The sequence below is a fragment of the Tachyglossus aculeatus genome, chromosome 2 (assembly GCF_015852505.1).
Source record: "Tachyglossus aculeatus isolate mTacAcu1 chromosome 2, mTacAcu1.pri, whole genome shotgun sequence".
Taxonomy (NCBI): domain Eukaryota; kingdom Metazoa; phylum Chordata; class Mammalia; order Monotremata; family Tachyglossidae; genus Tachyglossus; species Tachyglossus aculeatus.
The window spans coordinates 97,612,994-97,627,569 of NC_052067.1; the positions used below are offsets into that span (position 1 = coordinate 97,612,994).

The window sequence follows — 14,576 nt, forward strand, 5'->3', positions numbered from 1 at the left end:
GGCCCCGCCCCTACAGCACGGCCACGCCCCCTCCCCGGGCCCCGTCCAATCCCCACCATCCGTCCCCCCCGCCGGCCCCGCCCCTACAGCACGGCCACGCCCCCTCCCCGGGCCCCGTCCAATCCCCGCCCTCCGTCCCCCCTACCGGCCCCGCCCCCAAGACAAGGCCACGCCCCCTCCCCGGGGGCCGTCCAATCCCCGCTCTCCGTCCCTCCCCTGCCGGCCCCGCCCCTACAGCACGCCCACGCCCCCTCCCCGGGCCCCGTCCAATCCCCGCCATCCGTCCCCCCTGCCGGCCCCGCCCCTACAGCACGGCCACGCCTCCTCCCCGGGCCCCGTCCAATCCCCACCATCCGTCCCCCCTGCCGGCCCCGCCCCGACAGCACGGCCACGCCCCTCCCCGGGCCCCGTCCAATCCCCGCCATCCGTCCCCCCTGCCGGCCCCGCCCCCTACAGCACGGCCACGCCCCCTCCCCGGGCCCCGTCCAATCCCCTTCCTCTCCGCCCAGGGGGCGGGCCGTGATTGGTCCGTCGGCGCCGTCCCTCCCTCCCCGGTTTCCGATCCTTAGCGCTCGGCGGGCTCGGACGAAGACCCGGAGCCGGAGCGGCAATGGGCAGCTGAGCCCCGCGGCCCCGGAGGAACCCCGTCCGTCCGTCCAGCCCAGCCCGGACTGGGAAACTTCGCCCCGAGTCCAAGGGGCAGGGCGGCGGGGGCGGTGCCCAAGCCCGGACCGGATCCCAGCGGAGCGGAGCGGACCGAGGGGCGGGGGCCCGCGGCAAACTTTCTTCTGGTCGTCGGTGTCGGTGCACGGAGCGGGCGGCCGCGGCTCCGCTCTCTGCAACCCCCAAGTTTGCAAGAGGACGGACGGCGGGGACGCCAAGCACGCCCGGGAACCGCCACCCTTGCTCCGTGCTCCTTGCTTCGTGCTCCGGGCGTGGTGCTCGGTGTATTCGTGCATGGTGCTCGGTGCTTAGTACTACGTACTTCGTGCCTAGTGCTCGGTGCTCCGTGCTCGGTGCTCCGGGCGTGGTGTTCGGTGCTCCGTGCTGTGTTTAGTGCTCCGTACTTGGTGGTCCGTGGCTAGTGCTCCATGCACCGTGCTTAGTGCTCGGTGCTCCTTGCTTGGTGCTCCGGGCGTGGTTTTCGGTGCTTAGTGATCGGGGCTCCGTGCTCGGTGCTTAGTGCTACGTACTTGGTGCTCCGTGCACCGTTTTTAGTGCTCGGTACTCAGTGCTCCGTGCTTAGTGCTCGGTGCTCCTTGCTTCGTGCTCCGGGCGTGGTGTTTAGTGCTCCGTGCACCGTGCTCAGTGCTCCTTCCTTCGTGCTTAGTGCTCGGTGCTCCTTCCTTCGTGCTCCGTGATTAGTGCTCGGTGCTCCTTGCTTGGTGCTCGGTGCTCCTTGCTTCGTGCTCCGGACGTGGTGTTTAGTGCTCCGTGCTTCGTGCTTAGTGCTCCGTGCACCGTGCCCAGTGCTCCTTCCCTCGTGCTCCGTGCTTAGTGCTCGGTGCTCCTTGCTTCGTGCTCCGGGCGTGGTGTTTAGTGTTACGTACTTCGTGCTTAGTGCTCGGTGCCTAGTGCTCCGTGCACCGTGCCCAGTGCTCCGTGCTCAGTGCTCCGGGCGTGGTGTTTAGTGCTACGTACTTTGTGCTTAGTGCTCGGTGCCTAGTGCTCCGTGCACCGTGCCCGGTGCTCCTTGCTCCGTGCTCCGTGCTTAGTGCTCGGTGCCCCTTGCTTCGTGCTCCGGGCCTGGTGTTTAATGCTACCTACTTCGTGCTTAGTGCTCCGTGGTTAGTGCTCGGTGCTCCTTGTTCCGTGCACCGTGGTTAGTGCTCGGTGCTCCTTGTTCCGTGCACCGTGGTTAGTGCTCGGTGCTCCTTGCTTCGTGCACCGTGCTTAGTGGTCGGTGCTTCTTGCTCGGTGCACCGTGCATAGTGCTCGGTGCTTCTTGCTCCGTGCCCCGTGCGTGGTTTTCGGTGCTTAGTGGTCGGTGCTCCGTGCTGGGTGTTTGGTGCTCCGTACTCGTTGCTCAGTGCTCGTTGCTTAGTGGTAGTTGGCCGGTGCCCGGAGGTTTGGGAGTGTTGGTGGGCACTGTGCAATTGGCGATGCCCGCGGGCAGCCTGTTGCCGCTGTTCAGCGGCCCGTCGGGGGGGATCGGGGCGGGCCCGGGCGGTGGGCCCGGCCCGGGGGTCGGGCCCGGCCCGGGCGGCAGGAAGGGCCCCGGCCCCGGAGCTTTCCGCCTCACCGAGAAGTTCGTCCTGCTGCTGGTGTTCAGCGCCTTCATCACCCTCTGCTTCGGGGCCATCTTCTTCCTCCCCGACTCCTCCAAGCTGCTGAGCGGCGTCTTCTTCCACTCGGGGGCCGGGGCAGGGCCCGGGGGGCAGGGAGACCCGGGGAAGCCTTGGAGGAGGAACCAGGACCAGGACTGGCACCGCTTCCAGCCCCCGCTGCAGCCTCGGGACCAGCCTCAGCTGCATCCCCAGGACCAGCCTCAATTGCATCCCCAGCTGCATCCCCAGGACCAGCCTCAATTGCATCCCCAGCTGCATCCCCAGGACCAGCCTCAATTGCATCCCCAGCTGCATCCCCAGGACCATCCTCAATTGCATCCCCAGGGCCATCCTCAATTGCATCCCCAGCTGCATCCCCAGGACCATCCTCAACTTCAGGACCATCCCCAGGACCATCCCCAGGACGAGGTCCAGCAGGAGGCCGCCCACAACCTAGCCAGGATCCGACAGGAACACGAAACGGCCCTCCGGGAGGCCAAGGAGACCCTGCAGAAGCCCCCCGAGGAGATCCAGCGGGACATCCTCCAGGAGAAGGAGAAGGTCCTTAGGGAAAAGCTGCACCTCCGGGCCGGGGGCGGGGGGCTGCCTCCCTTCGTGTTCCGGCCCCCCATCGGGGCCGTGGGGCAGGAGCCCCAGGACCCCATCATCCAGCAGAAGAGGGCCAAGGTTAAAGAGGTAAGGGTCGGGGGGCGATCGGATTTATGGAGCACTTAGTGGGTGCAGAACGCTGTACTGAGCACTCGCGAGCCCATCCACTCATTCAGACACTTGTATCATGCGCTTATTGGGTGCAGAACGCTGGACTGAGCGTTCAGGAGCTCATCCGCTCCGTCAGTCGCATGTATGGAGCGCTTAATGGGTGCGGAACGCTGGACTGAGCGTTCGGGAGCTCATCCGCTCCGTCAGTCGCACGTATGGAGCGCTTACTGGGTGCGGAATGCTGTACTGAGCGCTCAGGAGCTCATCCACTCTTTCAAACACATGTATTGTGCGCTTACTGGGTGCAGAATAATAGTAATAATAATAATAATGGCATTTGTTAAGCGCTTACTATGTGCAAAACACTGTTCTAAGACCTAGGGGGGTTACAAGGTGATCAGGTTGTCCCACGTGGGGCTCACAGTCGTCACCCCTATTTTACAGATGGGGTAACTGAGGCTCAGAGAAGTTGAGTGACTTGCCCGAGGTCACACAGCGGACATGTGGCAGGGGTGGGATTCGAACCCATGACCTCTGACTCCCAAGCCCGTGCTCTTTCCATTGAGCCACGCTGGACTGAGCATTCAGGAGATCATCCGCTCATTCAGTCGCATGTATTGAGTGCTTAGTGGATGCAGAATGCCGGACAGAGTGCTTGGGAATTTATTATAATAATACTAATTACGGTATTTGTTAAGCGCTTACTATGTGCAAGGTGCTGTACTAAGCGCTGGAGTGGATCCAAACAGATGGGGTTGGACGCAGTCCCTGTCCCAGGGGAGGCTCACAATCTCAATCCCCATTTTACAGATGTGGTAACTGAGGCCCAGAGAAGTGACTTTCCCGAGGGCACACAACAGACAAGTGGCAGGGTTAGAACCCGCGACCTCCGTCTCCCAGTCCCACGCTCTATTTACTAGGCCATTCCGTTTTATTCTATTGTATTGAGCCCTTAGTTGGTGCAGAATGCTGTACTGAGGGCTTGGGGTTACATTCATTCGTTCGATCGTATTTATTGAGGGCTTACTGGGTGCAGAACGCTGTATTGAGCGCTTGGGAGTTCATTCATTCATACAGTCGTATTTACTGAGCACTTAACTGGCTCAAAGCACTTTACTCAGTTCTTGGGAGAGTGCAGTACAGCAGATTCGGTAGACACGTCCCCTGCCCACGATGAGCTTTGTACTTGTATATAATCCAGATTTCTCCCCCACCCTACCCACCTCCAGGGAAACTATTCATTCAGTCGTATTTATTGAGCACTTGCTGGGTGTAGAACAGTCATGGGCTCTTGGGAGAGTGTGATACAGCAATAACCTGTCACATTCCCTGCCCACAATGAGCTTACAGTCTGATGCCATTCCAAAGTGGGCTGGGTCTGGGGCGAAAGTATGTGGGAAGACGAGAGGGACCCCAAGATTTTGTGGCTGCTGTTTGCTTGCACTGTGGCAGGCTAATTGGTGTTCGGGGGCGGGGGGCCTTTTGATGTTATGCTCGCATGTCAGCAAAGGTCCAAGGAAGGGTACAGATCCCTGAGGAAATCTCGCTTCCTCGTAGATCTTTTTTGGAGAGCTGGGTTGAAAGGAACAAGAACTAACAGTCGAGAGTGGAGGTGATCACCAGCACGAAGTAAGGCGTGGGTGAGGCTTTGGACCGTTTTGGCAAATGCAGATCTAAAGCCACGTGTCGCAACAGCTAGCCAACACGCCGTTACACCCTGTGATGTGGCGGTGTGGAGCCAAGCGGTAGCTTGAAGCTAATCTACAGGTGCTTATATAGGGCTTCAAGGGGTTTTCGATTTGACCGGCTTATTTTTTTCAGCACTTCACATACATGAGAGCTATAAAACTGCCTCGCTTTTAGACAGCTTTTCATTCGGAACATAGTACTTTGCAGTAGGCGTGGTTTTTCTTTTCTTTCCTCCGGCACATTTCAAAAATTATGCTCATAAACATTAGATCTTTTTGTAGTTTCTTCTCTTCTAGAGAGACTATTGTGGCATATTGAGCAGTCCCTTCCAGAAATACCCCTTTCTCTTTACCACTTTTCTCTGCTGCAGCTGGTCTCCTTCCTTATCTTTAAGTTCCCCCTGTCTTTTAAGTTGAAGAACTGCTTCAAGGTGAAGGGTGTCTTTTTTTTTTCTCTCCAGACCACACAGAGATATGCGAGAAGTAGAAAAAATGAAATCCTTAGTAACAGTTCCACCGAAATAACTCCTTTTCCTCATACCTGAATTCATCTTACGATGGGAGGGTTTTTTAAAAAAATAAAAATAAAAATCGGGTTTAGCCCATAGAAGAACCAAGGAAAACAGTATGTAACAGAAGTCTATTAAAAGGTTTGGTGAGCTTCTAGTTACAAACTTCACATTTTTTTTTTCCCCAGCTCTTGACCAACTGAATGTGCAAATAGTGATGAAAGAACATCACATGCAGATTCATAGTTGCTTCAGTGTAGGCAGGTCGGAGCTCTGGCTTTACTGGACACCGATTTCTGATCCTTTCATTTTTACAGGGTGGATTGGATTTAAGCTGTCCTTAAGGAAGCCATGCCAACCTGCTCTCAAAATCCCTTCTGTGTTTTTTTTCTCCACCTTCCACCCTGTCCTTTATGTCTTGGACAGTGTCTGCTAGCCTAACTGCCAGGCACAATCTTCTCTGCCAGTCTCCCTTTGCAGACCCTCCCCACCGTTTACCTCATGCAGGATGTCTTCCCAGATTTGATGTCCGAGATGAGGAGTCGATTCGGACTCTTGACTAATAACTGCAAAGAAGCACTTACTACGTGCCAGGCATTGTACTAAGTGCCAGGGTGGATACAAGCGAATCGGGTTAGATACAATCCCTGTCCCACATGGGGCTCACAGTCTGAATCCCCATTGTACAGATGAGGTTACAGTGGCACCAAGAAGTTAAGTGACTTGCCCAGGGTCACATAGCAGATAAGCGGTGGAGCCAGGATTAGAACTCAGACCCTTCTGACCCCCAGGCACTTGCTCTATCCACTAGGCCGTGCTGCTAAATAGCAGTCGTTCTAGCTCATGGTCCGAACGGCAACTCCACTAAATTAGGAAAAAAAAAACAATCAAAAGTGATCAATATGCTATTGGCTTCAGTAGCATTCACAGTATCCTAAATGGTTCTAAATTCATACATTCATTCATAGTATCATAAATGGATCTAAATTCATTCATTCACTCAGTCGCGTTTATTGAGCACTTACTGTGTGCAGAACACTGTACTGAGCACTTTAAAGTACAATTCAGCAATAAAGAGAGACAATCCCTGCCCACACCGGGTTTAGAGAAGCAGTGTAGTTTATTGGAAAGAGCCCAAGCCTGAGAGTCAGAGGACCTGGGTTCCAATCCCAACTCTGCCACATGCCTGCTCTGTGACCTTGGGTAAGTCACTTCACTGCCCTGGGCCTCAGTTCCCTCATGCTCATCATGGGGATTCAGTACCTGTTGTCCGTGCTATTTAGACTGTGAGCCCCATGTGGGACCTGATGATCCCGTATCTACCCCAGTGCTTTGTACAGCGTTTGGCACATAGTAAGTGCTTAGCAAAAATGACAAAAAAAACCAGAAAGGAGTAATGCGCAGTGTATTCTAGACGGTTGGGATCATGTTAGTGTGAGCCATTTTGTGTGGCGTTAACATCTGGAGCAGATACACTTGCACCCTGGCACTCGGTAAATGCAGTTACCAGTGATAACGGTGCTAAATGGTAAACGTCTGCAAGAGTGATTCAACTTTGATGCCCAGTAAAGATTCAGAAAATGATGAGGGCTAGAAAAGTAAGTCAGGGCCAGGCTGAGGCACAGAATATCATTTCTTTTCCTCTTGCCCTGGTAGTTCATTAATCAGCCAGTGGTATCTATTGAACACCTCCTAGGTGCTGAACATTCTACTGAGTGCATGGTAGAGGAAGATTACGTGATCCCTACCGTCAGAGAGCTTACCATCGACAACTCCCACTAGAATGTAAACACCTCGTGGGCAGTGTTTCTCAAGTGTTGAATAGAATACCCTGCCCCCACAGGATATTGAATAAATACTACTACTAATTACTACAGCTGTTATTGAAATCTGCCGTACTAGAGTGTGTTCTGTAAATCTAAATGCTTTGACCGGCATGTTATTTCAGCTTTAAGCCCTGCCGAAAGGCAAAATGTCTTTATCTTCAAATTTTCCTCTGTCAATATGATTTACATCACGATTGCGTTTAAGCCCAGTATGAAGAGATGGCTCGTAAATCACTCTACAGCTGCGCGTGATGTTGGATGTTCAGTTTTAGCCAGAGATCCAGTGCCTCAACGATGTCCCCATTGTTATACAAAGTATTCTTTCACTGAATCTTTGTACGATGTAAATATTGTTCAGAAAGGCAGTGCCGTGGGCTTGACCAGATAGACTATTAAGTCGGGGGTTCGGGTGTCAGGAGACAGGCTAAATCATCTGCTTAGACTTTATTCACTTTGGAAATGGGAATAACCCCTGTTCCTAATGAAGTCAGGACTCCGTGGTACTATATGGAACATAAGAAAGACGTGGATCACATCCTCAAGGGATTTACTGAGTGTGGTGGAGAGTAAGATGAAGTGTGTACAAGTACCCTGAGCCCCTTGAAAAAAATGGAATAGATGAAATACTGGTCATTTTGTTTTGATTTGAAAAGACAAGTTAAATTTAAAAGCAGTGATGTTTTATTTTTAGCAGCATAGTCATGGTTACAATAATTCTTCCCCGTTAAGGGTGTAAATGACAGATACTCAAATAAAACAAAAATCTTTAGAATTTGAATAATTTGTGTAATTGAGAATTGTATTGCAGTTGAGGAAAGATGAAATTTAAGGACCCAAAATTCATTCAAGGATACTTATTGAAAGCGTACTGTGTGTACTGAGCACTTGGGAAAGCACAATACGAAAGAGTTGGTAGACACAGTCCCTGCCCAATCAGTCAGTCATATTTATTGAGTGCTTACTGTGTGCAGAGTACTCTGCTAAGTGCTTGGGAGAGTACAGTATAACAGTATCATCACGGACACATTCCCTGCCTGCAATGAGTGTACAGTCTAGAGGGGGAGGCAGACATTAATACGAATACATAAATTACGAATCCGTACACTGGTGCTTTGGGGCCAGGAAGGGCGTGGACTAAAGGGAGCGTAAATAGAGGGAGACCCCAAAGGGAGTGGAAGGAAAGGAAAAGAGGGCTTATTCAGGGCAGCCCTCTTGGAGGAGTTGTGCCTTCAATAAGGCTTTGAAGTCGGGGGGAGAGTCATCGTCTGTCGGATATGAAGTGGGAGGGCGTTCCAGGCCAGAGGCAGGATGTGGATGAGAAGTCGGTGGTGAGATTGAGGTACAGGGAGTAAGTTGGTGTTAGAGGAGCCAAGTGTGTGGGCTCGGTTGTACTAGGAGAGCAGCAGGGTGAGGTAGGAGGGAGCGAGTCTAGAGGGGAAGGTCATAAAAATACGTGCTCTGGGACTGGGGGTGGGGCGGAATATCAAGTACAGATCCATGTGCAACCCAGAATGGAGGGCAAGTAAAGGAAATGAGGTCAGATTGGGTTAATGTATTTTTAAAGTCTCTCAAGTGATGTACTCAGTTAATGTTGAAAGTTAAATTTTAGCCATATCAAATTATAGGTAGGTAACAATTTCATTATGCTTCAGAGCTATTGTAAAAATGTCCATCCTGTTTATAATAAACCTTACTTTAGGGACATTTTTCTTTCCCAGCGCATTTCTCTGTCTCAGTCAGTTCTAGTAGGATTATTCTAAATATCTGTAAGAAAATTTAACAATTTGCAAATACTTCTGACTGTTTTAGGGGGAGTTTTTTAATGGTACTTGTGAAGCTCTTACTAGGGGTCAGGCACTGTACTAAGCACTGGGGTAAATACGAGATAATCAGGTTGTACACAGTACCTGCCTCACATGAGGCTCATGATTATTCTTCCAATTACTTGCCGTGGGTAGGGAACATGTCTACCAATTCTGTTGTACTGTACCCTTGAGTGCTTAGTGCTCTACTCAGAATGCGCACTCAATAAATATAATTGATAATTACATTTCATGCCATAAATTTTTAGACAATGTGCCATTCCAGGTAAATTTGAGACTGTATTTTATTATGTTCATCTGAGGTTTCTGTGAGATAGACAAGTGAACACTTTTAATAGCCAACAAGAAGGCTATCTGGTCAGATTTTGTTAAGCAACTAAGATTGAGTCTATTGCACACCATATACGGATGAACTACTGCGTTTACCTCCAACTCTCCCAAAAGAGTAGACATAAAACAAGAATTTGAATCCAGTTTCTGAGCTTCAAACGAATTTAAAGAAAAGCAGACTATTGCAGACATTTTTTAATATGCAGAAACACTCCACATTAAACTTTAGTATGAGATCAACACTTCTAATACGTAGAGATTCACTGGTGCAATCTACCTGCCATGGGGATTTTATGCAGTAGAGGAGACATGTGAAAGCAAATATTTGTGGGTGGGTTCTGTGAAAAAAGAGCCCCCATAAATGGAGACAACTGCCGTAGGCTTTAGGCTCATTGTGGGCAGCGAACGAGTCTACCAGCTCTGTTTTATCATGCTCTCCCATGTGCTCAGTAAGTGCTCAATAAATACCATTAATTGATCGATTGCCCTAGAATCCCATCCTTTGAGCACTGCTCTACATTTTAACTTAGGGCAGGGAAAGGAAGTGGGGCAGCTTCTAAATTAAGGCAAAGTCTAATGCAAAATTAAGGCCATATTTTGCATTTGATGCTCACAGTTAAAGGGCGGAGTATTTGCAAATCTCTTTGCAAATGAAGTAGAGACACTCAGCCCTTGTAAAACAGAGGATTTATGTTCCTGATAAACCTGGTATTAAGGAAAGCTCATGCACATGCACACAACCATTTCTTCTGACCTCATAAACCACATTCCTTCCAGTCAGACGTGTTGTTGAAAGAACATTCCCTAATACTCTAGCAGCTTTATCTCATGATTTCATAATGCAAACCAGTTGTCTAGCCCTTTGTGGACAGGGAGTATGTCTACCGACTCTGTCATTTAGTACTCTCCCAAGCATTTTGTACAGTTAGTGCTCAATAAATACCATGGATGGATTAAGAGGAAACTGGATGGAGGTATCTTCATGTACAAAGAAGATGCCATTGATAAATCAATCTGAGATATTATATTGAGTGTTTACCATCTGTAGTAAGTGCTTGGGAGAGTACATCACAACAGTGTTGATAGACCTGTTTTCCGCTCCCAAGGCGCTGACATTCTAGAGGGGGAGGCAGACGTTAATATAAATTCACCTGTGGAGTGTGTGTGTTCATTTATATTCAGTCGTATTTATTAAGTGCTCACTGTGTGTAGAGCACTGTCCTGAGAGCGTATGTGTAGCTAGAGAAATGTATCTATGTGTATGTAAATCTGAAACTGTTCGTAGGACATGCACTTGAAGTGTTTTTTCAGTAATCTAAATGGACTGGGCTCACTTGCTCAGTCTCCTTGCAGCCAACAAAAGAGAGAAGCAAACTGGGAATGACGATATTCCCAAACTCTTGGCAAGCCATCTGTTCTTCTGTGGTGTAGTTTAAGAAGAATTTACTTTGGGGGAATTGAGATTGGACCAACTATCTGCACAAAGCTATCTTTTTTGGTAGTGTAAATGAGACCCTTTATTTTAGGGGCAAATCTTCGTCGTCCCGCCCTTTTTATTTTTTTTTAATGGTATACCGTTTCCACCTGCGTGAATCTCAAGTCAGCATCAATCAGTCAGTCAATGATATTTCTTGAGCGTTTACTCAGTGCAAAGACCGTGTTAAATGGTTGGGAAGTAGGGTACAACAGACTTGGTGGACACGTTCCCACCCCACAAAGAGTTTACCATCTAGAGGGGGAATAGACATAAAAATAAATTATGGATATGTATGTAAGTGTTGTGGTTACTGTTTGCAGAGCACTGTACTAAGTGCCTTGGAGAGTACATTACAACAGTGTTTGTAGACCTGTTTCCCACTCCCAAGGCACTTACATTTTAGAGGGGGAGGCAGACATTAAAATAAATTCAACTGTGCAGTGTGTGTTTGAGTGATGTGTGTGTGTGTTCATATATATTCAGTCGTATTAAGCGCTTACTGTGTGCAGAAGATGAGATCAAATGTTTAAATCTACAGTTCTAAATGCATAGGTGACAGAAAAGGGAGAGGGAGTGGGGGAAATTTGGGCCTAATCAGGAAGGCTCCTGGGAGGAGCTGTGGCTTTAATAAGGCTTTGAAGGTGAGGAGAGGAGTGGGCTGTCACATATAAAGAGAAGTGTATAAGAGAAGTATATAAAGAGAAACATATGTCATATATATCAGAGAAGCAGCGTGGCTCAGTGGAAAGAACACGGGCTTGGGAGTCAGAGGTCATGGGTTCTAATCCCAGCTCCGCCATTTGTCAGCTGTGTGACTTTGGGCAAATCACTTAACTTCTCTGGGCCTCAGTTACCTCATCTGTAAAGTGGGGATTAAGACCGTGAACCTCATGTGGGACAACCTGATGACCTTGTATTCCCCCCCCCCCCCAGCACTTAGAACAGTGCTTGGCACATAGTAAGCACTTAACATAAGTCATTATTATTATTATTATAAAGGGGGAGGGAGTTCCAGGCCAGAGGGAGAACACGGGCAAGGGATCGGTGGTGAGATAGATGAGATCAAGTTACAGCGAATAGGTTAGCATAATCAATCAATCGTATTTATTGAGCGCCTGCTGTGGGCAGAGCACTGTACTAAGCGCTTGGGAAGTACAAGTTGGCAACATAAGAGCATAAGAGGAGTGAATTGTGAAGACTGGGTTGTAGTAAGAGAAGCAGCTTGGCCTATTGGGTAGAGCACGGGCCTTAGAGTCAGGAGGACTTGAGTTCTAATTCTGGCTCTACCGCTTGTCTGCAGAGTGACCTTCAGCAAGCCACGTAACTTCTCTGTGCCTCAGTTACCTCATCTGTCAAATGGGGATTAAGATTGGCTCATCCACAGGAGAGGAGGAAGTGTATTGTGGAGGTGAGCCAGGGCTGCGGGTTAGTGGTATGAGATCGGCGGAGGGATGGGAGCAAGGGGGTTGAGTTCAGTGGAGAGGGCATGTTGAGGGCTTCGATTTGTGCCTCAAGAGAAGTAGTTTGGTAGCGGAGATCACATGGAGCATGATGACTTTAGAAATAGGAGGGGGCCTGAAGATTGGAGTTCACTCATGGGAGTGGGGAGTGGGAGGATGGGAGAGATGGCAGGTGAGGAGGTTGTGGGTGGAGAGAGAAATTTCTGAGTGGGCGAGCATAACTAGGGAGGATGAGATGTAGTGTATCTTCTACATGTCGATTCAGGTTCTGCTTTGCCATCTGTTTGGGCTCCCCATTTTTCTAGCTAGAGTATAGGCGCACCCCATGATACAGCCAGGGTGTGTTTCTTAAGGACACCAATGTATCAGGTCTGGCTGTATATTGAGGAATATCTTGCCGTAGGCTTACGGGTTATAAATTGTGATCTGTCCCAGAACCTCTGGGAAAATATGAAAATATTAAACTATTGTTTAAATTGTTAGAGTACTTCAAAACATATCATCAATATTAACTAAATGAGTTGAGGTATGATTACGGATCTTTGTAGGAAAATGCAGAAGTCAAAGCTCGTTCTGCTGACTGTGATTATGGTTTTTCACCTTTGGTGAAGAATTTGTCCTATTTAAGTTGACCAACATCTTTCTTTTGTTTTCATGAAGTGCCTTGTAGCAGTCTTCTAGACTGGAAGTTCATTGTGGGCAGGGAATGGGTCTACCAACCCTGTTGCATTATACTCTCCTAAGCATGTAGTACAGTGCTCTGCACACATTAACTGCTCAGTAAATACCACTGATGGATCAAAGTTGACACCTTTTGAAAAGCCCTGCAGACTTTTCAACTCCTCTCTCCACTGAGGATTTCAATCATTTTTGGAAATGCGTCTTCTCTTTGTCCATTTGATACAAGATGTCTTAATCCTAAAATCCTAACTGGTGGTGGCGAGGCCCCATTATTCCATCTCATTCGGGAACTTGCAGTGAAGCATTAGCTTGTCAGCGTTCGTTGAGGTTCTCGGGTAATGATTCCTCTGAATGAGATGTAGTTAACTCACTGACATCTGGGGCATCTGTTTTTAAAAGAAGTTGCCTCCCCATGTCAGGAACTTCTTTGTCTGCCTGCTCAGGATGCTCTGCTCAGGGTGCTCTTCTGATTCTTGAAGATGAACCTCCTTCCCCTCCCCACAGCATTTGTATATATATATTTGTACAGATTTATTACTCTGTTTTACTTGGAAATATTTACTATTGTATTTATTTTGTTAATGATGTGCTTATAGCTTTAATTCTGTTCTAACTATTTTGACACCCATCTACATGTTTTGTTTTGTTGTCTGTCACCCCCTTCTAGACTGTGAGCCAGTTGTTGGGTAGGGACCGACTCAATATGTTGCCGTCTTGTACTTCCCAAGTGCTTAGTACAGTGCTCTGAACACAGTAAGTGCTCAATAAATACGATTGAATGAATGAATTAAATGGAAGCTGTGGGCCAAACTTCTTCTGAAAGCTACTCATCATTCGTTGCTTAATTCCGCTCAGTGTGGGGGTGGGTGGGAGGAGAGGAATTTACTTATCTATAGCTCCCAGCCATGCTTCAGGACGGTTGTCGCTGTGGGCAGGGAATGGGTCTGTTATGCTGTTATAGTGTATTCTCCCAACCTCTTAGTACAGTGCTCTGCACACAGTAAGCGCTCAGTAAATATGATTGAATGAATGAATGGATTCGACTGGCTGAGTACAGAGAGGCATCAGGCATTAAAGGTTTTAGTGTGGTCTAGTGTTTGAGAGTCAGAAGGTCTTGGGATCTAATTCTGGCTCCGACACTTGTCTGCTGTGTGACCTTGGGCAAATTATTTAACTTCTCTGGGACTCATATGTAAAATGGGGATTCAGATAGTAAACCCCATGTGGCATGTGGATTGGGTCCATTCTTATTAGCATGCATCTACCCCAGTGCTTAGTACAGTGCCTGGCACTGGCACATAGTAAGCACTTAACAAATAATATTAGAAAAAAGTTGTTTCTTTGGGATGGTTGTGACCTGGAGTACGATACCAAATAATAATAGCTGTATTTCCTGGTTGTGTGTGTCATGGGTTTGGCTGTAGCTTGGAAAATGCAAGCATTTCCAACTGATTCACTTGTCTTTTCCTAAATTCTTATCCAATTCTGTTGCTTCACAATTTTATATACACTGACAAATCTCAGCAGTCTGGTTAAAAAAAGTCTTGGAGCAAACAGTATTGTTAAGCACCTGTTCCCCACTATTTTTACTGCTTTGTTAAACAACCAAGCTTTAAAACTCTTACTAAAATAGTTGAGCTTTCTTGAAATGTGAAAAAAAGTAAATTGGATTTAGCTATAGCCAAGAAAAGCTTTTTTTAATCCTATTAGTGAACACATTAATTTCAAAGTTATAACCATAAATATATTTAAGGCAACTATGTGTTTATATATATGCTGCTTCATAGTTTGTGAC

General features: G+C 48.4%; 1 protein-coding gene across 2 annotated transcripts in view; it reads left to right on the forward strand.

The window, feature by feature from the left end:
* The first annotated feature begins 1,630 nt into the window (after positions 1 to 1,630).
* Positions 1,631 to 14,576, forward strand: part of MAN1A1 (mannosidase alpha class 1A member 1) — a 215,233-nt gene continuing 202,287 nt past the window's right edge. The window contains exons 1-2 of one of the 2 annotated variants that reach the window (XM_038767359.1): positions 1,631 to 2,480; positions 2,517 to 2,963. In XM_038767359.1, the coding sequence (XP_038623287.1) occupies positions 2,103 to 2,480; positions 2,517 to 2,963 (825 nt within the window). In that variant the 5' untranslated portion in view covers positions 1,631 to 2,102. Of the gene's footprint in view, positions 2,964 to 14,576 lie in introns of both variants that reach the window. The other variant, XM_038767351.1, reaches the window with a different exon arrangement.